This window comes from Schistocerca cancellata, chromosome 4 (assembly GCF_023864275.1).
Source record: "Schistocerca cancellata isolate TAMUIC-IGC-003103 chromosome 4, iqSchCanc2.1, whole genome shotgun sequence".
Taxonomy (NCBI): Eukaryota; Metazoa; Arthropoda; class Insecta; order Orthoptera; family Acrididae; genus Schistocerca; species Schistocerca cancellata.
The window spans coordinates 403902111-403929902 of record NC_064629.1 but is presented as its reverse complement, the minus strand read 5'-3'; the positions used below and the strand labels follow the sequence as shown (position 1 = coordinate 403929902).

Genomic DNA, 27792 nt, shown 5'->3' with positions numbered 1-27792 from the left:
AGAACTTAATGATTACTTAATTCATAAGAATAGTTATAGGTCCTTGACAATAAAAGTTTATGGTTCCTTTTAGCCGCTGATTTCAATTCCTCAGAAACTATTCATTCTCATACTTTTTCTACAAAAATTCTTTTGTTTTTATTTGATAAGGAATATTTAATTACTAATGGCATATAAGTATTGACTGTCCAAATTTCTGCTTGATCTCAAATAATTACCACTTAATTTTTCAATCTCATTTAGCTACACTAAAATTTGTTTGTTGTCTTATGTAACCTCTCATAACACAATCTCCAGAGACTGAATGCTTTAGCCATTGCTATTTTTCTTGATGTTAAAGGAGAAATAGTAGGTCAGGGCACCAAGCAAGTGAGCTGATCTCACACATTAGTTTTTGATTGAGACACAAGAGTGAAGAGTCCAAATTCCAACAGATTTTTGGCTTAAATCGTCTTTAGTTCACCTCAAACTCATTGCATAGAACTCTATTACATATTTCAGATAATCTTGGTGTGACTTTCTTATCATTAAACTAGTCATCATGTAAAACATTAATCAGTCGCTATGCAAAAGAAACTGTGCTATCAGTTTTAATGCAGCACATTTTCTTGAAATAATGTCTTTCATTTGGTGTATCTCGCATCACTCCTTACACACTCCATGCAAGTGCCAGCATGTTCCCTTTCAAAAGCAATCGTTAATTGCCTGCCACAACCTTTTCTAGTTTGAGATTGTGCTGCATCTCTAATGATATACCATCTTTGTAATTTACTTTATTTACAGCAAAGAAATTCTTTTTACTACTGAATCCTATGATCTCTGATATGAGGAGCAATATCTCTACATCTACATCTGCATCTACATACATGCCACTACACAGTGCATGGTGGGGGGTACCTTGTACCACAACTTGTCGTTTCCTTTCCTGTTCTACTCACAGATAGAGCAAGGAAAAAACACTATCTACATGCCTCCATATGAACCGGGATTTCTCATATCTTATTGTCATGGTCGCTATGCAAAATTTATGTTGGTGGCAGTAAGATTGCTCAGCAGTCAGCTTCAAATGCCGATTCTGTAAACTTTCTTAGTAGTGTTCTTTGAAATGAGTGTCTTCTTCCCTCCATGGGTTCCCATTTGAGCTCCTGAAGCTTATCTGTAACACTTACATGCTGATCAAACCTACTGGTAACATTAGTTTGATGTCTTCTTTCAATCCGACATGGTGAAAATCCCAAACACTCAAACAGTTCTCAAGAATAGGTCATACCAGTGTCCTTAATGCAGTCTCCTTTACAACTGAACTATGCTTTCCTAAAATTTCCCAATAAACCAAAGTCGACCATTTGCCTTCCCTACCACAATCCTCACATGCTCTTTCCTTTTCATATCGCTTCGCAATGCTACGCCCACATATTTAAAATACATGACTGTCATGCAGGATACTAGTAATGCTGTATCCGAACATTACAGGTTTGTTTTTCCTACTCAACCACATTAACTTATATTTTTATACAGCAAGAGTGAGCTGCCATTCATCACACCAACTAGAAATTTAGTCTAGGGCAGTCATCTTGTATCAACATACAGGTACTTATCTTTAACCTTCAGATACATTAGGGCATCATCAGTAAACATCCACAGATTACTGTCCACCCTGTTTATGCCCACCTCCCTGGGGCACTCCTGATGTTACCCCTGTCTCCAATAAACACTCACCATTGAGAACAACATACTGAGCTCTATTACTTAAGAAGTCTTTGAGCCAGTCACATATCTGGGAGCCTATTCCATATACATGTACCTTTGGTAACAGTTTGCAGTGGGGTTCTGAATCGAATGCTTTTCGGAAATGTAGAAATGTGGAAATTGCTTGTTGCCATTCATCCATAGTTCACAGTATGTCATATGAAAAAAGAGCAAGCTGAATTTCACGTGAGCGATGCTTTCTAAAGCTGTACTGATTTGTAGACATGAATTTTTCAGTCTCAAGGAAATTTATTAAATTTGAACTCAGAATGTGCTTTAGAATTCTGCAGCAAACTGATATTAAGGATATTGGTTTGTAATTTTGTGGGTCTGTTCTGTTACCTGTCTTATACACAGGAATCACCTGTGCTTCTTTCCAGTCACTTGATACATAGTGCTGGTCGAGAGATTCATGATAAATGCAAACTAAGTAAGGGGCCAATGATGTAGAGTACTTTTTGTAAAACTGAATAGGGATTCCATCCAGACCTGCTGATTTATTTGTCTCCAACTCTTTCAGTTGTCTCTCTATGCCAGAGATGCTTATTCTCATGTCATTCATATTTGACTCTGTGCTATGGTCAAGCAACACTATGTCTGTATGATTCTACTGCATGAACAATTTCTTAAATGTGGAATTTAAAACTTCATTGTTTTTCTGCTATATTCTACTGTCAAACCAGACAGGTGAATGAGTGACTGAATGGAAGCCTTAGACCCACTTAGCAATTTTACATAGGACCAGAATTTTTTCATGTTCTCTTCCAGATCCTTAGCCAAGCTATGTTGGTGGTAGTTGTTGTATGCTTTGCACGTAGATCTTTTTATAGATGCATGAATCTCCACCAATCTTTGCCTGATGTCATTTGCATGTTCTCTTTCGAACTAAGAGTGCAACAGCCTTTGCTTCTGCAGCATTTTCTGAATTTTGTTATTAAACCACAGTGGTTCTTTTCCATCTGTAATCCACTTACTTTGTACTAGGCACATACTTGTCCAGTGCACAATTTACAATCTGTTTAAACTTTGCCCATAATTCCTATGTGTCCATCATTCTGGAACTAAATGATTGTAGTTCATTGTCTAAGTGAGATGCTAACAACCGCTTATCTGCTCTTTCTAGCAGAAACACTCTCCTGTCCCTCTTGACTGATTTATTTACTTTTGTAACCATAGTTGCTATGATGATATGATCTCTAATTCCCATGTATATACTAGTACCATTGATAATGTCCAACCGGTTTCTAGTTATAAGGTCTAAGATACTTCCATTGGGGTGCCAAAGTAGCTGCTCAAGACAGTTTTCAGAAAATGTATTCAAAAGTACTTCACAAGACTAACTGCAATGTGTCCATACACATACCTATACTTGGTAGGTTGAAGTCATGATCTGGCTATTTATGCATAAATAACCAGAGACTTTCTTTTAATGACTCTAGAACTGTCACAGTAGAATTGGGTGGTCAGTAAAAACATCCAACAATTAACTTGGCTTCACTTAGACCTATTATGCATGACCAGATAACTTTACTAACACACTAAATTTCAACCTCAGTAGAGACAAAATTTTTGTCAACTACAATGAACACTCCCCCTCCAATTGCATCTAATTTGTCTTTCCAATAAACATTCAAAGACTTGCTAAATATCTGAGAGCTTTTTACTTCAGCTCTCAGTCCCAAGAATAATTTGAGGTTGAGAACTTTCCTGGAGGGCAGTAAATTTTAGGACTTTGTTATGAGTACTTTGACAGTTTACTGGCAAAATTTTTACAGTTTAACTTTCTTTACACTGAACATGGTCTGATTTCCCAATGTGTGTTTTGACTGACGAGTGCTCATGTGAGCACCTCAAACTACTGCCTAGCCTAAAAAATCTTCATGTGCACTCCACAAGTACTTGGCTACCTGAGTAGCTGCTTCCTTTGTGTAGTGCACCACTGATCTATCAAGAGGAGTCCTACAAATCCCCAACCAATAACATAGTTCCAGAAATCTATAGCCAAGACCATCACAGAGACAATGAAGCCTTCAGCTGAGACCCTACACTTGGCTCCAGACCAAAGGACCCTGGTCAACTCTCGGAATGATGCTGCAAGTTGCAAGCTCTGCTTGCACCCCCACATGCGAAGCCAACAGTCTTCACCACCTCTGCCAGCCACCTTTAAGAACTGAGGATGGCCTCAGAAGCCATACGACAGGCATTGTCAGTGCCAATGTGAGCCACAACTTGCAGACAACTGTACCCTGTACACTCAATAGACACAAGCAAGGCCACTTTCACATCATGAATGAGGCCCCTCCTGGCAGACATCCTGACCACACACTGGTGTTCTTTACAGCCCTGAATGCTATTTTCCTGAGGGGCTCCATAATGTGCCTAACATTGGAGCTCCCAATAACTAGCAAACTCCTGCCCATGTGTTCCTGCTTGGACCCTGCTGAAGGAACAGCCACCTGTTCACTCACAGGGTGAAAAGGCTATGCCATACAGCCAGCCTCCATATTGGTCCTCTGTCTTGAGCAACACTAACTTGTTACCACCTGCCACTTATCCTGTGGGTCCACTGCTTTGGCTACACTAGAAGATGCCTCAGCAGTAGAGCCCCTGGGCAAAACAGGTGACACCTGAGATATCCCATGCAATGCTCCAAAATCTCCACCAACACTATACCCCAAGGCAGTAGCCTGAAGGTGACTGATCACAGCCAAAGCCACATTAAGCTGTTCATGAACTATGGCCAGCTCCTCCTGTGCCTGCACACAGCAGGCACATGTCCTACCCATCCTAGCAAGACTAATTGAAGAGTAAACCGTAAAAGCTTGCAAAAACTGAGATAAGCAACTTGTTACCCTCCTGATGTTTCAAACAAATATATACTGTAAAAACACAGAAAAATCTAAATACATTACTTGATGTCTCGGAAATGTGTCACAGGCAGGAGCTGGCACAGAGCTGAGCAGCTAACTATGCAGATTAGAATGGTCACTAGTCTTAAAACAAACAGCTGAATAAATGCTGCACTACTGATTAATTGAATATACACTTACAAAACACAAGATTAAACTCTGAGGATCTGAGGCTGGAGGTCTACTGAATATTTACTATTTGCAAAGGTCATAGAATCCAGTAAACAGAGCAACACTGGAGACTTCTGCTGCAGGAAACTACACTAGGAAGTAAACTCACTCAAGACAACAGATCGAAAAATATGCAAATTCTTGCAACATAAACATACTACTAAAAACAGCTAAATGATCAACTACTGTCCACTTCTGCTGAGAAGTAAGTTAGAATAGCACTAAATTAAACAATGTAAACAAACTATGTACTACAGATAAGCTGCTGTTGCTGTTACTCTGCTCTGTGGTCAGAGGTCTACACACATTACAAAAGTGTTATCCCATTTCCATTTCAGTCACCTTACTGCCTTATACAGCCACCACCATCCCTTAGCAATTAACTCTTTCAATTTTCACAGTTATATACACTGTTGTGCAAAACTAAAGGATGAAATAGATAAAGTACATAACATTTTAAAAACCCAGTGAAAATGGATGAAAGCGTGGGAGCTTGTTGCCAGATGTCTCCCATTTGTGCACATAATGAAGACATCATATAATGTGAGGTCAGCAAGACTATAGCAACAGATGGAGCAGGCCTCACAACACCAGGCAGTAGAGCGTCCTGAATCACAGGCACTGCTGACCAAAGGAGAGGAGTTGGTCGCAAATGATCAACTACACTAACAGATGACCATTATATTGTGCAGCTGGCAAGAAGGTACCCAAGTCAAATAGGAGATGCAATTCCAACCACAATTAACAGGCCTGAAAGGCACACAATCTCATGCTCCACAGAGGCATAGTGACTGCATGGGGGTGGTCTTTTTGCCTGATGACCAGTATCTTGTGTTCCGTTGACAAATGCACTTTGGCATCAGCGTTTGAGATGGTGCCAAGAGCATAGAAACTAAACCAACAAGGATTGGGGTCACATGTTCTTCTTGAACGAGAGTAGATTCAGTCTGAGTAGTGATTCTGAATGTGCCTTCATATGGTCAGATGTGGGAACACATAATGCACTCAAGAACATTGTCACACATGATCATTTTGGTGGTCCAAATGTTACAGTGTAGGAAGGTATAATGTTGCATGGCTGTACTGTTCGGGAGTGGAATGGTAGGGAGATAGTATGATTGTGGTTCGATGAACCCTCTGCCAAGCACTTAAATGTGAATTGCAGAGTAATCATGTAGATGTAGATGTAGATGAAGATGCTGCTATCTGCTGAGATTTTGGGTACAATGACAATAGGTGATGACCAGGGCTATTACTTGATTCTGTGATCCCGTCTTTAAGTTACTGACTTATAAAGTCCTCTGTGACACACTGTAGGTATTGAGCAACATAATATGGTTTCTCATAAACAGGAACTTCATTTACAGTATGAATATAATGTTGAGCTAGTGATGTGGCAGGCAGTGGGCCAGGAGGACCAAACAGCTCTATGTATTTCTCAAAATGTTTCCATCTCCTCCTTGTTCTGTCCCTCTAAATATGCTATCCACATGATGTCTGTACATCCTCAGGGCTGAAGTTATCAATACTGACAGGCACTATTTCGCATCTTTCAATTTCTCTGATGTAGGATAAACTATTCCTTGCAAAACATTTCACCATATCAAAGTCTTCATATTCAGACAAAGGCTCAACAATACACCTAGATTTCACCAGCAAATCAGCTTTTGCATCAATCCAGTTTATCTTTCCAGTACCTGTCAGTATGATATCCTGTAAGTTGACTTTAAGGGACCTTTTACATAGTTTAGCTAGCCACCCCTGCCCTAGGGGTGATCCTTGTGACAGTAATGTTTTTTCAGCTGTAAAACAAAGATGAAATGGTGCTCCATGCATTTCTACTATATGCTGTTCCAAGTCAAATGGTTCAAATGGCTCTGAGCACTCTGGGGCTTAACATCTGAGGTCATCAGTCCCCTAGAACTTAGAACTACTTAAACCTAACTAACCTAAAGACATCACTCACGTCCATGCCAGAGGCAGGATTCGAACCTGTGACCGTAGCAGTCGCGCGGTTCCGGACTGAAGCGCCTAGAACCGCTCAGCCACCGTGGCCGGCATTCCAAGTCAACTTTGGTGTAATGTGCAACAAGGAAATGTAACCCAAGAATGATTTCATAACCATTTCCAACCATGGGAATCACTTCTACATCAATCCAGAAGTTACTTCCCCCACTTGGAAACTTGTTATCATTGAACTATGAGCTGTTGAACTCTTCATGACATCTCTTGCTGTAACCTCCATAAAAATGTGTCAAGTGCTGTCTGCTCAGCTTTTTGTAAAATTACTTTCTTGGATTATCATCTTCCTTGAACTCAGCTGTATTTACAATAATCTTGTGAAAATGGGCTACAAAACTCTCAATTGATTCCCCTTGCTTTTGAAGCATACTATTAAGTTGTTCATGGTAGTAACTCAATGCATTCTTTCTCCTATATCTGTCCACCAACTCTCTTCTGAAGTTATCTAATGACTGTGCTTCATGCAAATTTTTGTGCCTCATAATGTACATCCTAGCATTCCCTGATAGTTTTAGGTAGACTACACTCAACAGCTGCCCAATTTTGCAACCTGGTATCTGTTTCTAAATTATTGAAAAATACAAAGACATCCTCCTCTGATTTGTTTTGAAATGGGGTGAACAATGCAGCAATTTTAGTGTCCAGTAGTTGCCCTAGCTCTGCCTATAACTGAGTTACTTGATGTACTAACTGCTTAATAGCTTCATGAGCTGAATGTTGTTTTTTCATATTGTCTTCTTGCTACCAACCCAAAATAAATATGAAAAGGAAGAAGAAAGGATGGGTAAATAACTATACACTATACAGGCCCAAAAACTTGGAATTCAACCCTTACACATCTTTCCGCATAGGGCATCCCTGCTGCAAGAGTTCCATGTCTCTGGCTGCTGCCTTGTGGCTGACCGTCTTCATTTTCAGCAGTCATTCTGACAAAAATTGTAACCACAGTAGAGGTAAAGGGCACACTTCTGAAGCTAATTCCAGCAGTATGTCTAGGATGGGATAGTGTGAGCTAGGACTCCCTGCCGAGGAAGAATGTGTTCCTGAAGGAGGACTGATGATGGTTACAATGGGTTCTTTCCTGAGGCTTGCTTACAATTTGTTTGGCAGCATTGAAAATATCATGGTATTTCAATAGTGTGATGGCCTCTGGCTGCTCACTGTGTATTCTACTGCTGCAGCTGCTGCCATGTCACCAGATTCCTGTATTTACTGGCAGTAGCAAGTGTGGCTGTTGGTGGTGGCTCTGAGGATGCTCTGCTGCAGGGCCCAGAATATACCCTGGTGAGGACAGGAATGACGGAACTTTCATGTCATACTCTCAGGATGATGAAAAGTACGTTGCTACAGGCGGCACATGGATGCTTAGGTGGCAGGCAGCAGTTCATGTTCCACAGCAAAGGTAGGGGTGTCTGCATCATCGGCACAGTACTGAACAGCTCAGGCTCAACATCACATAACTGCCCATCTGTTTGATGGTGACAAGCTGGCTCACATGTCCTTAAATATTGCCGCCCCCTGCTGATTTCACGGTAATGATGGTGTTAGTGAGTCTTGCCAAATTGTCAGGAATGGGGTGCAGACTCAGTTCTCATAATCAGGATGCAATACTTCCTGCATGCTGGCTCAGTGACAGCACATGCAGCCTGCCATCACAGAGGCATTGTAAAGGTGCTGACTACACAATCCACTAGCAATTACCAAATGACTTTGCAGGTGGCCTGGTTTTCTCCTGGTACTGCACTGCCAGTACTAACTCTCATGTATAATTCTTTAAAATCTGATTTCCAAGAACATATTTTGTGTTTATTGTATATTTTGGTAGAAAACATAGACAGTTGTGTCAGTTGTTTCATTTTGGCATCACATCTACTAATTTTTGTTCCATTAGGGTAATTTCTTCATTTGTATGTTTGTTTGTTTTGCTTTAGGGTACAAAAACAACTAGGGTCACACGCATCCATGTCGGAATAGGGTGTGTGTGTGTGGTTTGGAATAATTTGTTTGAGGTGGTGTTTCTCTCTCTCTCTCTCTCCCTCTCCCTCTCCCTCTCTCTCCTCAAGTGCACATGGTCATGTGAGGTGAGTTGTCACAAAGTCACAGCTGGTTACAGAGTAGAAATTTCATTGAAGTATCATTGTCCACTTTGCTGACACTTCAGAATGACAGCTACCAGTACCTTGTACTGTCTGTTGTCCACCAACACTATATAATCATAATCCTAAGCAACTGCTGTTCCACATAGCGAAGGAGGAGTGACACTCCACATCATACAACATATCTACTCACTTGGCATTATTAGTATAAGCCTTGGAATGCTTCATGGAAATCTGTATTAGAGGTACTTCTTGGATACAGTCTTCGGTAGTTTATTGTAGTATTATGTTAATTCCAACAATCAAAATATGTTGTACTTTAAAAATAAATGTTCACCAAAATTTGCTGCCTATGAAGAACAAATGTTCACTTATACATCATTTCTGAAAACCACAGAGTCAAAACACTTGTTTCCATATAAGTCCCTTTTTGTTGTGTATCAGTATTATTTTGCTATAATATTAATGTTGTCTATCCTTGTACATGGTGCCTTACAAAGTGAAATGTACTTGGTGCAGTTGTATTTTTGTTAATGTCTAATCAGAATGTGAGATAATTTATACAAGTTACTCAGGTTTGGAACATATGTAGGCTGCAATCACACACTGTGCACAGTGCAATACCCTGCACCTATCTCCAAACAATCACTCAATGTGGGTTCAGATATATTTTACCATACTCATTATGGTTTAACTATATACAGCAGTGCATATGTATATCATTACCCATGCAAATGTTTTTTTCAGCAAAATAACACTCTAAGAATAACTAAGAATACACTGTTCTGCAAAAGCCTCCTTACCATCGACACTATGACTGTCAACTGTTACCAAGTACGATTTTCACACTTATTATACCTATGTGTGATTCAACCTCAGGTGAACGTGAGTGGCAGTTGGGGCCTCGCCTGTGAGGCATGTGGGCTCATGCAGAGTTTGAACTTGGTGGTCTGCTAATCTGTAAACAATCTAATATTCTGGGTGCATTGCCCACCATAGCATTAACATGGGAAAGCAATCCTGGGTGTGCTCTATAAGTAATACAATGCAGCTCACCTCTACCATGCAGATACTCACCTTGCAAGGGTCCTTCAACAGCCATATCTTAAGTTATGGACAGTACTAGGACACTCATATGCACTTCATGACAATGTATGCAATGGCACATCCCATTCACTGTCATTATCCTGTCAAATATGATGTGAATGCCCATCACTAGTTTCATTAGCAACATCACTGTATTTGTTATCTCATGTTCTGATGTTAGAAATGTTGTCATCAGCATTATTACACTCTCTACAACACCCAGATGTGGTTAGTGAAACAGACAGCCTTTTATATCATTCATTATCAATGAACATTCAACTACACCGAACACAGAATACCTAAAGTTCTCAAATTTACATACGGGGTGTCCCAGTAGGAATGGTCAGTATTCAAGGATATGACAGAACTGAACATCATGGCAAAAATGTGTACTTAACATGTTCTAAAATGCACACCTTAAGAGTTATGAGCACTTGTTCATCTTTGCTACTATGGAACACATCTCCTCGACTGAACAAGTGATTATAGCTCATCAGGTATTCATTTCAGTGCCCATCTTAACTAAACAATTTTTTCTTGTTTTGGTCCATACTATCCCCTCCCAAAATATGGAAAGCAAAGAGCTTGCAGTAGAAGAGATTTGTTTTATAGTACCAAAAATGAGTAAGTGCTCATAACTCTTAAGGTATGCATTTTAGGGCACTTGTTTATTTGACATTTTTGCTTTGAATGCTCATTCCTGTGATATACCTGAATACTAACCATTACTCCTACAACATCCTGTATACAAATTTCTATCTTCCTCTGTTCTGCAATACTCTACCTGATCAAGAGTATCCAGACACAAATTAGTGGACATTACTATTGAGTGTATTCAATCTTCACATTTATGACAGCTTGAACTCTGCTGAGAACACTTTCAATGAAGTGTCTGAATGCTTGTGATGGAATGACAGTCCAATATTTCTCAAGAGCCAAAACCAGATAAGGTAGTGATGCTGGACACTCGAGTCCGGAGCAAAATTATTGCTTCAACTCATCCCAAAGGTGTTCCATTCAGTTCAGGTTAGGAATATGTGCAGGCAAATCTATATCAGGAATGTCATTGCCTTGCAGATGCTGATTATTGCAGGGTGAATTGTTGTGCTGATACAAAGAGTCATTGTTCCAAATTGTTCCTCTATTGGACACAGTACACAATGCTGCAAAATATTGCCATATTCTTCTGTATTTAGGTTTCTTCAAAACAATGTGAGGACCACACCCTAACCATGAAGAACACCCCCATACCATAACACCATCCAGTCAGTACTTCACAGTTGGCACTACACATGATGGCAGGCTATGTTCAAGAATTCACTGAATCCAAATCCTGCCATCAGATTAACACAGGATACAGCATGATTCATCTCCCTAAATCACTCATTTCCAGTCATACACTCTCCAGTGACATCATTCTTTACACTACCTCAAGTCTCACTTAACACTGACTACAGAAATGTGTGGGTTGTGAAGAACTGCTCAACTATTGTACTCCATTGTTTTTAAATCGTTACACACAGTCATTGTGCTAGTCATACTGCTGGTAGTACTTTGAAACTTGTGAGAGATTCCTTCTGCTGACTTCATGCAATTTTTTACAACCACCTTCCACAAAGCTCAATGGTCCCTGTCTCTCAGCACATGGGGTCTACCTCATTTTGGTTTAACTGTGGCCATCCCTTCATGTTTCCACTTCACAATCACATCACTAACAATCAATTTGGGCAGCTTTATAAGGTTTGAAATGTTCCTAATGGATTTGTTACTCTGATAACATCTGATGTTCAGAATCATTGTGCTCTCCTGCTGTAAAGGGCCTGCATCCAAACAAATACATTTGCCTCAAATATCAAGGCTGTATGAGAGGGAATGGCTGACATGGGAAGGATGGTAGCTATCAAAATGTAAGTACTGTCCTGTGTTAGTAGGTTTAATTAAATTTTTACAGTTATCATTCTCTCCATGTCAGATGTTCCCTCCCATACAGCCTTGGCATTCATGGCAAACATATTTGTTCAGTGTAGGCTCTTTACAGGAAAACACTACCATTCTCACTTCAACCTTCACTGGATGTAATTACCCCACCAGCTCAGTTAAAAAGCAGATTTCCCAGGCTGTCACATCCAATCCTAGCACTGCTGATCCCTCTGAAAACCAGAGGAATTCACAACCCCAGATCTATGACATTTCTGAAATGGGGTAAAATCTGGATAATGGTGCCTCCCTCCACCCACTCAAGCATTTGAGAGAGGATGTAAAAAATGAAAAAAAAATCGATTTTTCAAAAATGTGTTCATTTTGTAGTGCACAGGTTTCTAAAGGTTGATATATAAAACATATACGTCCAAGAATCTGTCAGACATCTTATTTGGTTTTAAGTGTGCCAAAGTGCAGTGCCACACCTCTTCACACAGCATTCTCTATTGCATGTCATTGTATTTCACTCTGTGGAATTGAAATGTGTGTATTTTGTAATGGTAGCCATCAGACCTATATTTAGGACAGTGGAAATTAAAATGTGCTGTGGTGGCTTTTCTGCTCCTCGTCAGCTAGTTTGACATTCCACTATCCTTAAAAAAACTCACAATTAATGCTGGGTGGGATTATTTGTGACCAGGAGAAAAAGAACTCTATAGAAAATTTGCACTCTTTATTGCCTGTTAGCTAAGAACTTTCTGTTTTGTGTGACATAAAATTAAATATAGGAAACATAAAACCAGTAAAGACAAGAGACAGGTAAGATAGTACACATTTCTTCAATCCTTGGATCCCAGCATTTTCTCTCTCAATCTTGCTACGGCTTTACATGGCATACTTTCCTTTATGCACAAGAATCTATTACCTCATCAAATTTTATCAAACGTTTTGTTACATGAAAAACCAAAATTTCACTGTCTGATACTGAAAAAGCTGTTAATATGAATAGTACCCAGGACTGGTGTAGTTTCTCAATTTGATTACATCTTTTTGTGACTGTCTGCTAGGTAAAATGAAATAAGCTTTTCTAATATTGCAGCAATAGTAACACACACCGAATAATTAATTCTGTTTTGACACAAATGGTTATTTTTAAAACCCCATTTACATAAATAACATGACTGAATACAACTGATGAGGTTCCAGTATCAAATGCCTATTAGGCCTACTACAAGTAATAAGTTTTATGTTGGGAAATAGTTTCATATTTCATTCATATTCTTCAGTTTCTCAAGCATAAGACTAAAAATTAGTAGTAGTAAAAAGTTTTTATACAAACTTGGAATCTTCATATTTTTCCATATAATTTGTGTGATTTAACCCTTTCTTCTCCTTCCTCGTTCTAACAAACGATCTTGTCATCACTAATTCTGTAGCTATTTCTGCCGTTGCCAAAACTTATTCTCCTGTTAACTTCATCAACCCTGCCAGACTCAGCAGTTATTTATCCTGTGTTTATTCTCCAGTTAGGCATTATTGCATTTTCATACAATGCATTTTCCATGCTATTCCAAGAATAGAACTTCCGTGGCTGCTAAACAGGAACTGGACAACTGGCCCTTAGTAGTGAAGGAATCTGGCCAAAATTTTTCTATCAAAATTTCATTTTCTTGGATACACCGAGAACATAGTATGTAATCTTTCTTATCTGTTAGTCTTGTTAGCGGTTTATTTCCAATCTGGTAGTCTGACTCTATGTATTTCACTATAATTATAACATTGCTTATCACATGCATACCATCAACCACAGAAACAAACAATGATTGGTATTTACCAGTTCAAGTTTATTCAGATCAGATTGTATAGCACTGTCCCATTTTGTCTGTGGATTTTTTTTTTATTTCTTGGTACAACAGGGATTTCCCTGTCAGAGACATCACATACACTATGCACACACTGAAAAATCACAACATGGTTCTCGTCCCCTTAAATTGCCACCCCTTGGATCTTGGGGTGGAAATACATCTCTTTTCACTCAGTGTTATTCTGGTCTTGAATGTGTTAATCAGCTACTTAGACAAGGCTATGACTCTGAAAATATTGCTCTTAAATTAGGTCCATTCTGCCTGATATTTTGCCCATCACACATAGAAAAGATTTTCGTTGCCCTCCCAATCTCCGCTGTGTCCTTGTCAGACCCTATGCTCCTTCTGCACCCATTTCCTACACTGTGGCTCCTCTCCCTGTGACTTTACCAGCCCTGTAACTGGCAAAACATATGCTATCAAAGAAAGAGCCATCTCAGGAATGACGCACGTTGTGTACCAACTGTTATGTCGACACTGTTTGGCATTTTACATTGACATGACTACCACCAGATTATCAGTTAGGATGAATAGGCATAGTCAGAGGGTGTATAATGGCAACACACGATATCCTGTTGCAGAACATGTTCTACAACATCACAGTTGTGACCTCAGTGCATGTTTCACTACATGTGCCATCTGGGTTCTTCCCCAAGGCACCAGTTTGTCAGAATTCTGCAGATGGGAATTGGCATTACAATATATCCTTGGTGCTCACCACCCACCTGGCCTTAATTTTGGTTAATTTCTTCAGTCTCAGCATTTCCCTCAGTAACTTTTCCTTTATTCATTCCCTTTCAGTTTTCTATATCTTGTATTATCTGACCTGTGTATTTTTTCCCACCAACACATCTACAACATACAATGCACTTAGGTTTCTGCTCTTATTAACTTGCCGGCCGCGGTAGTCTAGTGGTTCTAGGCGCTCAGTCCGGAACCGCGCAACTGCTACGGTCGCAGGTTCGAATCCTGCCTCGGGCATGGATGTGTGTGATGTCCTTAGGTTAGTTAGGTTTAAGTAGTTCTACATTCTAGGGGACTGATGACCACAGATATTAAGTCCCATAGTGCTCAGAGCCATTTTTTTTTCTTATTAACTTGTGCACAATGTTTTGTCAGTAATCTTGGTCTTGCATATTACCTATCCTCCATCTTTCAGCTCCCAGCTTTGAATATCTCACCTGGTGGAGTCCCAAACAATTGGTCTTTCCTTATCATCCTCTCCTGTAAGTCTCCCCTGACCCGACGTACTGGGCAGCTTTTCAGGCACTCTCCCCCTTTTCTAAACCTCACTAGTCCTTCTCCTTCACCCACCTTCCTTCCCCTTCTGCTTTTCTACCAGAAGAAGTCACTGGCTCCAAAAGCTTGCAAATTTCGATATCTTTAGACATGTTCTCTCCTTCTGCCACTTGGTGAATGGGCTTTTCCATCTATCCATTTTCATTATATTTTCAAATATTTATAATTTTCTGTGATAAATTAGAACATAAATACTTTATTAAGAAGATCATAAGTACCATACCAGGAAACTTGTTCTAAGTCACAACAAGAAAGTTTTTACAGCTGCAAAGAAAGTCACAACAAGAAAGTTTTTACAACTGCAAAGAAGAAAACGGCAATCAGCCACGGTTAATAATGCTGTTTATTGACACAAGTAGTGCTGTTATTGGTTCTGAATTGACAGGTGCATCTTCACATTTATGTTAAAATTGTTATGTACATTATTTGTTGGCTGTTTTTTAGCAACTAATGTAAGCAAAAGCAAATGTAATGTAACTGTGTGCAACCATCTGAAGATGAACATGTTGATTTGAAACATAATGGTGCTAAATGTGCAATGAAAAGCATTATTAATTGTGGCTGGTTGGTGTTTTCTTCTTTGCAAGAATCATCGTGTATTCTGTACTCAGCTACAGTCTCAAAAATGTCAGTTTGTGACAAAATAATGGAAGAAAATATTTGTTCCAAGTTGCATCAATGCTGAGGCTCTACATTTAATTTGTGGTATTACAAGTACAGAAATACAGCATTAGGTGTTTTACCTATTTGGACTGTACTTAGCAAAAACCACAATCATGGAATCACAAAACATGCACAGCTTGGCACAAAGACCATGTGCTATCCACTAACTGATGTGTGAAAGACCTCCTCCACAATTTAGCACCTGCATCAAGTCTAAGGACATGCAACAGAGTACTGAGAACACAATAGCACTGAAAATGTGTTTTGTGAAAAAATGGCTCTTAGAATATTTTTTGTTATTGTAGTAACACAATTCACGTTTCCGTCGCACTTCACCTAGTGTAGACTGGGAGCTGTCTGCTAGACCTGCCCGATGTGAACTGACTGGGCATGGCCTGTGCTGCCTGAGTTGTTGTTCCGCCGGCAGAGGGCGCGGCCGAATTCTCGCGTGCCCTCTGGTGGATGGGACTTTACTTGCGGCAATTACTGTCCATGATGCGCCGTGCCGATGTGCACCTCCCGCGATCTTTCTGGTGGCTACTGCACTCCTCCTCCTTCAGGGGGTGAAGCCACTGTAATCCACTGTGACGGAAGGTGGAGCGTCATGCAGTAGTGATGACCTCCACGTCCATTGGAAGGCTGGAGTCAAGGGGATCTGCCAATCCTCGAGTCGGAACCTTCGAATACGGTTGGAAGTGACCCACACGCAGAGGGCCCACGTCATCCCACCACCGGAGCCCAGGACAGAACAGGCGACAAGCCGTTGAACTCCGGATCCCGGTCCACCTCGGGAGGGGCAAGACGCAGTAGCGGGGATGATGGGGAAGGGACGACCACAGGTGAACCAGCCTCCTGAGAAACTGGGCCTGCGAGGGGGGCCAGCTCTCACCAGGGCATCTCTAACGATGGCAAGGCCGGTGCTGGAGCTACTGGAGGCCGCCAAGGCTGAGAAACATCGCAGTGTGGCAGAGTCACAGGTGGGAGTGGCGGTAGCGTCCCCTGAGAAAACAACACGGTTGCTGGCAATGGGGAAGCCGGCGCCAAAGGGATCGGAGGGTGGGTGCCCAAACGTGGACGTAGCTCATTTTGGTGACGATGTACCTCCTGGTCCCCCACCTGCAAGATATAGAGCCGGCGGCCATTGCGGCGCAGGACCACCGCCGGTATCCAACGCGGATTGCGACCAAACCCACGTGACCAGACCGACATACCTGGTGGAAAGCCGGGTATCCCATTTTGCGAAGACTGGCGAGGACCAGGCTGGAGGAGGTGCAGCAGAGTCCGAGGTTGGCACCCATGGAGGAGCCCTGCGGGGCTGCATTCTCCCATCGGTGTGGTCTGGTATACCGTTAGAAAAAATGTCAACACCTCCTCCGCAGGAGATTCGTGCAAATACTTTTTCATCTGCATCTTAAATGTGCACACCATGCACTTGGCTTCCCCATTTGATTGTGGATGAAAGGGGGGAGAGCAAACGTGCCAAATACCGAAGCGTCTACAAAATCCTGGAAGGTCTGTGAAATAAACTGAGGCCAATTGTCCGATACCAGGGTGACTGGCAGACCTTCCACAGAAAAGATTTTTGCTAGTGCCTGGATTGCAACTTCTGAAGTGGTTGAGGAGCAGCAAATCACCTATGGGAATCGGGAATAAGCATCAATGAGAATGAGCCAAAAGCCATTGAGAAACAGGCTGCAAAATCTATGTGAACACATTCCCATGCCTGGGTTGCAGGGGGCCATGAAGAGAATTCTGACCTGGAAAACGCCTGTTGGCTTGCACACTGGGAACAGGCAGCCACCAAGTGCTCAATTTCTCTGTCAATACCGGGCCAGTACACATGTCTGTGAGCCAAGGTTTTAGTACGGGAAACACCCCAGTGCCCCTCATGTAATAACGTGAGGACTTCCCTTCACAAACTTGCAGGAACAACCACATGAGGAACTGTATCATCAGTAGCCAGAAGGAGAACTCCTTCCAAGACTGAGAGGTGGTCTCATGGAACAAAATAATTACGAAGAGGGTCCAAGGCCCGACCTGGAGGTTGGGACGACCACCCCTGCTGAACGAGGTGAACTACTTGCCAGAGAACCGGGTCAGCTGCCATTTCCCTGGTGACTCTAGAACTAGTGATCAGGAAGCCATCAATCGCTTCACTGCACGCCACATCCAAATGAAAACACATAATCTCCTCCTCAGTTGACTTAGGATCCAGGAAGATCCAGGAAGACGGGAAAGAGCGTCGGCGTTGGCATGCTGTCCAGTAGGGTGAAAATTAATGTCATAATGGTACTTAGAGAGGAACAAGGCCCAGCGCTGCAGTCTGTGGGCCGCACTATCCGGAATCTGAGAGGCAGGGCCAAATAATGATATTAATGGCTTATGGTCAGTGAATAACTGGAACTTCGTGCCATAGAAGAAAGGGTGAAACTTGGTAACAGCATAGACAATGGCCAAAGCCTCTTTTTCCACCTGCAAGTAATGGGCCTGCGTGGGACTAAGAGTTTTAGATGCAAATGCCAGTGGCTGCTTGGAGCCATCCGCATTGCAATGGGCCAGGACCGTCCTCACCCCATACTGCGAAGCATCTGTAGCCAGGACCAACAGCTTATTGGGGTCAAAAGTAGCCAAACAAGGCGCTGACATGAGGAAGCCCTTCAACGAGGTGAATGCTCGCTTGCATGCAGGCAACCAATCAAAAGGAACACCCTTGTGCAGAAGGCAGTACAGGGGGCAGCCTATGGTGGAAGCCCTGGGAATGAACCGGTGGTAATAGGCAATCTTGCCTAAAAAAGCTTGTAACTCCTTCAGCGAAGCAGGCCATGGAAGGTCGACGATACCTTGGACCAAACTTCCTAGCGGCTGGTTGCCATGCTTAGAAATGGTGTAGCCCACATACTCAATGGATGGTTGGATGAAGTTCGACTTACGCAGGACGCAACGCAGGCCCATGGACCTGAATTTGAGAAAGAGGGTTCAACGGTTGTGCAAGTGTTCCTTCATGCTGTGGCCTGTGACAGTTATGTCATCCAGGTAATTAATACAATGAGGGACTGTCGACGTAACGTGCTCAAGATAACGCTGAAATATCGCCAGGGCACTGGATATTCTGCAGGCCAACCACTGGTATTGGTAAAGGCCAAACGAGGCGTTGACGACCGCCAGCTGTTTGGAGTCCTCATCAAGTAGTATCTGATGATAAGTCTCCGAAAGATTGATTTTCGAAAAATATTGGCCTCCCGCCACGGCGGAGAACAATTCATTAGAATGAGGCAAGGGATAGATGTCCACCACCAATTGGGAATTAATGGTAGCCTCGAAATCGCGACAAAGACTTAATTTTCCCAAGGGTTTCCTGACAATAACGAGGGGTGAAGCCCACTCATTAGAAGAAATGGGAAGCATGACCCCGAGGGCTGTCAGCCAGTCTAGCTCTGCTTTTACCTGAGGACAGAGAGCCAAGGGGATCTACCTCGCTCGTAGAAAATGCAGGCGAGCCGACGCCTTCAATGTCAAGTGAGCTTCAAAGTCTGAAACATGCCCCAGGCCCTCCTCAAAGATATCCTTAAAGTCAGAGATCAAAGATTCTAATGATTGATAGTCTTCGGAGACCAACTGCATGGTGTCTGCGATAGAAAAACTGAAAACTTGAAAGGCATCCAACCCAAAAAGGTTAGCGGAGCTCGCATCGCTGACAACAATAAAAGTAAGAGGCTGAGTGACTGATTTGTAAGTAACGTCAGTAGTGAATTGACCCAGTAGGGGAATGAACTGGTTACCATAACCGCATAGACGCCAGTAAACTGGCGCCAACGGGTGCAACCCAAGGTCGGAGTAAATTTGTGCATTCAACAAGGAAACTGCTGCACCCGTATCTACTTGCAGCTGTAATTGGCACGACCGAACCAACACCTCGATAAAGAGTTTGTGTGCCGATGCATCGGGAACCTGGCCCAATGAAACTTCCTGGATGTCAACGTCCATGTCCTCTGTACCTGCTTCCTTCGATTCTTTTGAGGCTGAGCAGCAGACTTTAGCAGTGTATCCTTTTTTATTACATTTGCAACAAACAGCCCAACACTGGGGGCACTCTGACCAATCATGATGTATATAGCTTGACACACAGGACAGTAACAGGGGCCGGCAGCCGGATTGTACCGCTCGCACGTCGTCCACCCCAGACGCCCTGAACCGCCGTGACGTCGCACCATGCTTCCAAATGTTGACCTGCGCCATGAGAGACTTCATACGATTGAGCAATGGACAGGACTTCCTCAAGGGAAGGGTCTTCCAACTGCAGGGCCCGTTGCCGGACCTCCCTATCAGGGGCCGAACGAACAATGACGTCGCGCACCATAATGTGGGCATACGACTCTCGCGACTGCTCCGTGACAAAATGACACTTGCGACTAAGACCGTGCAGGGTAGCAGCCCACGCCCGATAAGACTGATGGGGCTGTTTCTTGCATTGATAGAACTCGACCCTAGCCGCCACAACATGCGTGTGATGGGGATAATATGAAGACAGCAATGAACACAATGCGTCAAAAGACAAGGACGAGGGTTTCTGCAACATCGCTAGCTGCTGCAAAACATGATACAGCAAGGGAGATATCCAAGACAAAAAAAGAGCATGACATACCTCCGCATCAGCAACATGAAATGCCTGGAAATGCTGCTGAAGGCGATGTTCATATGCGTCCCAATCCTCCGCCGTCTCGTCTTACGGGGGAAAGGGAGGAGGGAACAGCGCTGGAGCAGACTGCGTGGAGAGCAACACCGGAAGCACTTGTTTCATGGTAGCCATGAGCTCCATCTGCTGCTCAACCAAAACCCGCACTAAATCCTCCATGCCGTGGATAAGCTGCGAAACCGGAACGATGACGCAACACGCGGAAGAATGATCCTACTTATCGCCAGTTGTGTAGTAACACAATTCACGTTTCCGTCGCACTTCACCTAGTGTAGACCGGGAACTTTCTGCTAGATCTGCCTGATGTGAACTGACTGGGCACGGCCCATGCTGCCTGAGTTGTTGTTGTTCCACCGACAGAGGGCGTGGCCGAATTCTCGCATGCCCTCTGGTGGACGGGACTTTACTTGTGGCAATTACTGTCTGTGGCGCGCCGTGCCGATGTGCACCTCCCACGATCCTTCTGGTGGCTACTGCAGTTATCACTCTTCCTTTGTTGAAAAATGAAATCATAATCATACTTCATAAATAAATACAGTAATCCTTTGAGATGTATACTATTGCAAGAAAGACTGCATTCCATTTTTGCATGGGAGAGCTATTAATATTCTTAATGCTTTTGAAGTTCTTTTACCTCATGATTTTTGCCCATTCCCTTTCATCCTGTGTGGCCAGCATATATCTCAGTTCTGCTTAGTATCTTACAGCTTGCCAGCACAGTTTCTCGAAAGTAGAACCTCAAAGACAAAAAATCAGATCTGAAATTAGTAACGTGCATGAGTAACATATCAAGATAAAGTCTAATGTCATTGATTGTTTATATCATCCCACATTTGGCTAGATTATGAATTTAAAGTAGATCATTTTCGAAGCTTGATAATGTTATATTCCCTTACACTATGGGCAGTTTTGATCTCAAGCTAACTGAAGTAATCTGATTGTAAATCATTCACCACTAGACCATTAACATGTATTGCAAAAGGAAGCTCATCTGCCTACAAACTGCCCCAGACTACAGTGTTGGTAGGTTGTGTAGATTGCCATATAGAATTCTGAGGCTGTACGTAATTATTGTTGCATTAACAATCATGTCTGCCTGAGTTTTTGCAGTGCCCGGCCAACTACAAGTGGTTTTTGTCCTTTGCAAAGAATGTAAACAGTATTTCTGCAATTAATTCAACACTTCTCTTCAGCTACAATAATCATTGTTTAGTAATGATAATGTGATGATTATTATTAGAAAGAAATTAATTGTTTCTTACAGATGCAGAAATACCAATGGCAGCTTCATCTGTGACACAAATGTCAACTGTCCTCAAGGATATAAGAAATCACTTTCTGGGGAGTGTGAAGGTGAAACACATTTAAGAAAAACACTGCCTGACAAAAAACAGGAAAGCACCCAGAAGAAATGGTTGGATGTCAATGTAACTTTGTACATGTACACACCATTGGTCGCATATGTAAATGATTAGAGACGCAATTCTCTCTGACTGGTAGAACAGGCACCAGAGTGAATTGTGTTTGTTAATATATAGTGTTGTTACCAGGCCTGGTAGGATATATAAGCATCAGAAGTTGAGTTATCACTGTGAAGGACACGGACATACTGGATACTCATGTCAGACAGTGTTATCAGCACCTCACAGACTTTGAAAGGGGCCTCATTGTACGTCTCCATTTGCCTAGCTTGTCGAATTGTGCAGTTTCCAGAATTGTAGGGCATTTGGACAGGACAGTGGCAGGATGTTGGAGTGCATGGGAACATGAAAAGGCAGACATACTTATTGCCAAGATTCTGTTCAGCCACATCTAACCACCACAAGGAAGCAGCACCACATTATGCACCTGTCATCCTACAACAAGTAACGGACTACTTGATATGTTCTGTGTCATCCCACACCATTTGCTGGAGATTATCAGCAGCCCAACTAGAGAATTACTCCCAAGCATAGGCTGTCATTAACTTTACAACACAGGTGAATACATTTGAAGTGGTGCCATGATCAGGAAACATGGACTGCTGATAAATGGCTTTGTGTTGTGTTCAGTGATGAATCACAGTTCTGCACTACCTCGTGTGTCCGTTGTCGGCAAGCACGGCAGCGACCTGGGGTAAGGTCCCATTCCTGTTGTGTTTTGGAGAGCTGCAGTGGTGTCACTCCTAGTGTCATGATATGAGTAGTGACTTCAGGTTACAACTGACAGTGACTGAGGGAACTCTGATGGCACAAAAATGGTACATCACAGACATCCCATGTCCTCAAGTGTTCTCTCTCATGTGACAGTTGTGTTTCACCTCTCAACAGGACAATGCTTGGCTACACATTGCAATTGTCTGTATGAACTGTCTCAATGATGTTCAGGTACTTCCGTGGCCAGCAAACCCCAGGTCTGTCCCTGATAGAACCTGTGTGGGACCAGCTTGACTGTGAACTCTGTCCCAGTCCCAGTACCCAGGATATCGAGGACCAGTTTCAACAGTTGTGGGCTAGCTTGCCTCAGGAGAGGATACAATGGCTTTATAGCTCCCTTCCCAACCAAGTCAGTGCCTGCATCCAGGCCAGAGTGATTTTAACATCATACTTATAATTGGTTCATACTACTAAATTCTATGTAAATTTGACTCAGTTTTGTAATCATTGAACTAATGTCACACACCCCCTGAACACAAGAAGTTTCATTTTGTTTTCTCATCATCTTCTGGATGCTTTACTGTTTTTTTAATGCTGTAATAACATAATGCTATATCAGAATATATATGGCTTTTTACTGGTTTCCTTTAGGTTAAATGTGTTGCTTCAATCATTTATGTTCATGTGTGATCATATACAACAGTTTTAGCTTCTGCTAGCCATAAGTGGCAACTAGTTGCTTCACTTAAAATGAATTTTAGCCAGATGATGTAAGTGAAAATAATATTAAATGCTTTAAATATAGTGCAGATAAATAGGTGTGAACACTTAAATCAAATTTTAACCAGCTTACATAAGTAAAAATAATTGCAACTGGTTTAAAAAGATTTCAGTCAGAAATAAATGTGAAATTTTAGGAGCTCTATCTATATTTTCATTCATGAGGCATTACATATTGCAAAAATGTATGTTTTTTCTTAGTGTTAATTAAAAATTACAGACACTAATAACGATAACAATGAATGAGAAAACCATATTTCCATCTGTTTTTGTCATTTGTGCAACATGAGGCATCCTGCTTTGTTTCCTAGCATTATTTTGACTGGCAAAGCTGATTCAAAGTCTTTCCTGGGTCCAAGTTCATGAAACACCTTCATAGGCCCATGGTCATGAATGAAGATGGAGTGAGGGAGATACTAATGGCTTCCTCAGAGGATGCCATTACCATCACTTTCAACATTAAGCAACTTTACTTCTGTGTCAGACACTGGTTGGAATGGAATAGTGGTCAGGTGCTAAATTCCAGCAAAAATTGTGGTAGCAAACTGAAGGCCTCTGACTGATACTGTGGTATTTGAAGCACCACTGAATTTATTTACCAGAGTCAAGGCTGTGGTGTCTGATGTGGCCATCATCCATGTGATGTACAGAAAGTTGAAAGGGTCACCACTTGGTTGTGGACACAAGTGATACCAATCCCAGAGTACTCAATCAATATCAGCATTGATGCCAGAAAAAGAAATGTGCCACCTGGCCAGAGTTTTCATTTTTTCTATCCCCCAGTGAGATGGGTGGTGCAGGTGTAATCACCAGCTGAAGGGCATTTGGAATGTCACCTTACATTCTGTATCTTCTGTGTACAGCAGAATGAAGCTATAGTTCTCATTTAGGTGATAGTGGAGTGAAAAATAAGTTGTGGTAGGTGATCTGAACATCAATGCCAGACATACTTGACCACTGTTCAAAGTACTCACAATGTGAATTTCACCACTTTGAGTACTGAACAGTAAAATTAGCTAATGTGTGCTGAAGACTGTCATCCAATAATTCTTCATACAAGACTAACTGTTTATGAGGGCACACATAAAAGGTGTCACTGTTGTTGTGCTGAGCTGTGTGGTGGCACTGCAATGCAGTGAATGATTGTAAGTAATAAGCAACAGAGTGCACCTATGGAGGCACTATGATTTTTATCGAGGGAGTGTTGGCTTTAAAAGTGTGATCAGCAGTTTTTGGTCCGTTATCAAATGTGATTGTGTTTCAAAAATAGTACATGAAATTTCTTAACTTAAAATTGATAGCTACTGTCTTCTTCATTATCTGTAAGCAATTTAGTCATGTTTTAGAAGCATAAGCTATGGGCTGTTCCAACCCATCTGGAGTTTTATGCAACAAAGCGCTTTTAGCAACTAGAAAGCTTTGTTGCATGGTACATTCCAGGTACATTTTGTATCTTTACATCAAAACTGATTCTAAGAGTAGGAAATTTTGTGTGTTAATATTCTTTAATCTTATGAAAAGGTAAGTTGCTACTCACCATATAGTGGAGATGCTGAGTTGCAGATAGGCACAACAAAATGACTGTTGCAATATAAGCTTTCCGCACACACACGCATATGCAACTCACACACTCATGACTGCAGCCTCTGGCAGCTGAGGCCACACTGGCTTCAGCTGGCAGAGGCTTCAGTCATTTGTGTGTGAGTTACATATGCTTGTGTGTGTATATGTGTGTGTGTGTGTGTGTGTGTGTGTGTGCGTGTGTGTGTGCGTGTGTGTGTGTTTGTGTGTGTATGTCTCATCTATTTCTGACAAAGGCCTCATTGGCTGAAGCTTATATAGGTTGAGTCACTAACTATTGCCACCTAGAATAACTCTGAAAGTATGATAGTAGCTGAAATGCTTGTGGGACAAATGTTGCATGGGATAATGGCGGCCATAATATGACATTGAGATTTTTGTTGCTAGGTGGGGTCGCTTCAGAGATATGAAGGTCAACTTTGTTTTTTTAAATGGGATGCTATAGTTTAGTACTTATTTTCTGATAGCGGCCATCGAGACAAATCTAGTGGTGTGTAACAGTAAGGTCTTTGAAGGTCACAAAGGTGGCATGAACATCTATTTACAGAAGGTGTTTGAAGTTATGACTATTGGTGTCAATGCAATGCTGCAATCTTCTTATCTTGGGTTGAGTGGTATTCCTTATCACTTCAGCACTTATCGAAGCACGTGCTCTGACAATTCTCTCTTGTGTATTGTGCAAATAGTAAATATTTGCCGAATACAGCATATCCCTCTAACATGCCATTGACATGTAAACACTGTTCAACGGGTTTGGAATACAACACTAATAGGAATGGTAAGACGAGTATCTTCGAATCAAGTGAATGTGAATGATATATTCCTTCGAAGAACAAGTCGATATGCTTCTCATTTACCAAGAATGCCAACGAAATTCAGTGAGAGCTAGAGTTATATGCTGAAAGATAGCCTCAATGTGCTCACCCTACATATCGTACATTTAAATAAGTGTACGATAAATTGAGAAAAACTGGATTTTTAACTCATCGGAAACATATCCGGCAAAGGAAAGTTACTAACGAGGAAATGGAAATTGGTACTCTCGGCACTGTGGTTTAAGAACCTTGTGTTAATTCATGTCACATCACAAGGGAATCTGGCTTTAGCCAGAGTAGTGTTGTTTGTGTTCTGCAGCGCCATAAATATCATCCTTACCATATCAGTCTCCACGAAGAATTAACTGGTATGGATTATATGCGTCGCATTGAATTCTGCTGATCTGCTCAACTTCAGATTCAAAGGGATGATAAATTTATTAATTTGATTTTATTTTCTGATGAGGCAACATTCATGAACCACAGAAATGTTAATTTTCGTAACATGCATTATTGGGCAACTGAAAATCCATGTTGGCTGTGGCAAGTTGCACACCAAAAACTGTGGTCAGTGAATGTATGGTGTGGGATTCTGGAGAACAGAATTATAGGCCCCTATTTCATTGAAGGAAATCTTAATGGTAGGATATACACCACATTACTGCAAGAAACATTAGGTCTATTATTGGAAGAAATATCTGTAGGAACGAGGAACGGAATGTGGTATCAAAACGATGGGTGTCCGGCACATTTTTCACTGATGGCTACAAATGAGCTGCAGAGACAATTCCCAAATCATTGGATTGGATGCAGAGGAGATATGTTGTGGCTGGCTTGTTCACCTGACTTGATGCCTCCGGATGTTTTCTTGTGGAGATTTATAAAAAACATTGTTTATTATAAAGACGTTCCAACTACACCTTAAGATATGTGAGAGAGAATTGTCAGAGCATGTACTTTGAAAAGTGCTGATGTGATAAGGAATACCACTCAATCCACGATAAGAAGATTGCAGCACTGCATTGATACCAATGGTCATCACTTCAAACACCTTCTGTAAATAGACGTTCATGCCACCTTTCTGACCTTCGTTGACCTTCAAAGACCTTACTATTACACATCACTGGATTCGTCTCAATGGCCCCTGTCAGAAAATAAGGACCAAACCATAGCATCATCATATATATATATATATATATATATGGAATGTAAGAATATTATGGAAAGGAAAGAAGTTGCTACTCACCATATAGCAGAGATGCTGAGTCACAGATAGGCACAAGAAGACTGTCACAATACAGGGTGAGTCACTAACTACTGCCATCAAGAATAACTCCGAAAATATAAGGTATGATAGCAGCTGAAAAGTTTGTGGGACAAAAGTTGCAACTTTCATATCTCGGAAGTGACCCCACCTAGCAATAAAAACACCAATGTCATATTATGGCCGCCGTTGTCCTATGCAACTTTTGTCCCACAAACTTCTCGGCTCCTATCATACTTTCAGAGTTATTCTTGATGGCAGTAGTTATTGACTCACCCTGTACTGTGACAGTCTTCTTGTTTTGCCTATCTGTGACTCAGCATCTCTGCTATATGGTGAGTAGCAACTTTCCTTTTCATAATATTCCTACATTCCATCTTGGATTTTCCATTGGTTGATTGTTCCTTAATAATTTACTTTTTGTAGAAAATATGGCAGGTAATCTGCACCTGACTGAAATACTTCCATTGTGGCACCTGTAAATATTATTTTGTGTAAATTATTCACTTGTTATGAGCATCATAATCATAATTGCCATCATCATCATCTATTTATCATCATCTGCCATATTACTTCTACAACTGCCTGAAGGGTTCATGTAGACATTTCCACACATTATAACCTTCAATTTTGTGGGAAAGTTCTCATAGAATGTTGATACTTTTGGAGTAAAGATGACCACTCATCGAAACGCCAGAAAGACACACACACACACACACACACACATATATATATATACCTATG

General features: G+C 41.6%; 1 protein-coding gene across 2 annotated transcripts in view; it reads left to right on the top strand.

Moving 5' to 3' along the window:
* The window catches only part of LOC126183856 (fibrillin-1-like), a 640172-nt gene that overhangs the window by 348716 nt on the left and 263664 nt on the right, over positions 1 to 27792 (top strand). The window contains exon 14 of one of the 2 annotated variants that reach the window (XM_049926146.1): positions 21738 to 21826. The exons of the other annotated variant lie outside the window; for it this stretch is intronic. Within the exon in view, the coding sequence (XP_049782103.1) occupies positions 21738 to 21826 (89 nt within the window). The remainder of the gene's footprint in view (positions 1 to 21737; positions 21827 to 27792) is intronic. 2 annotated transcript variants of the gene reach the window in all.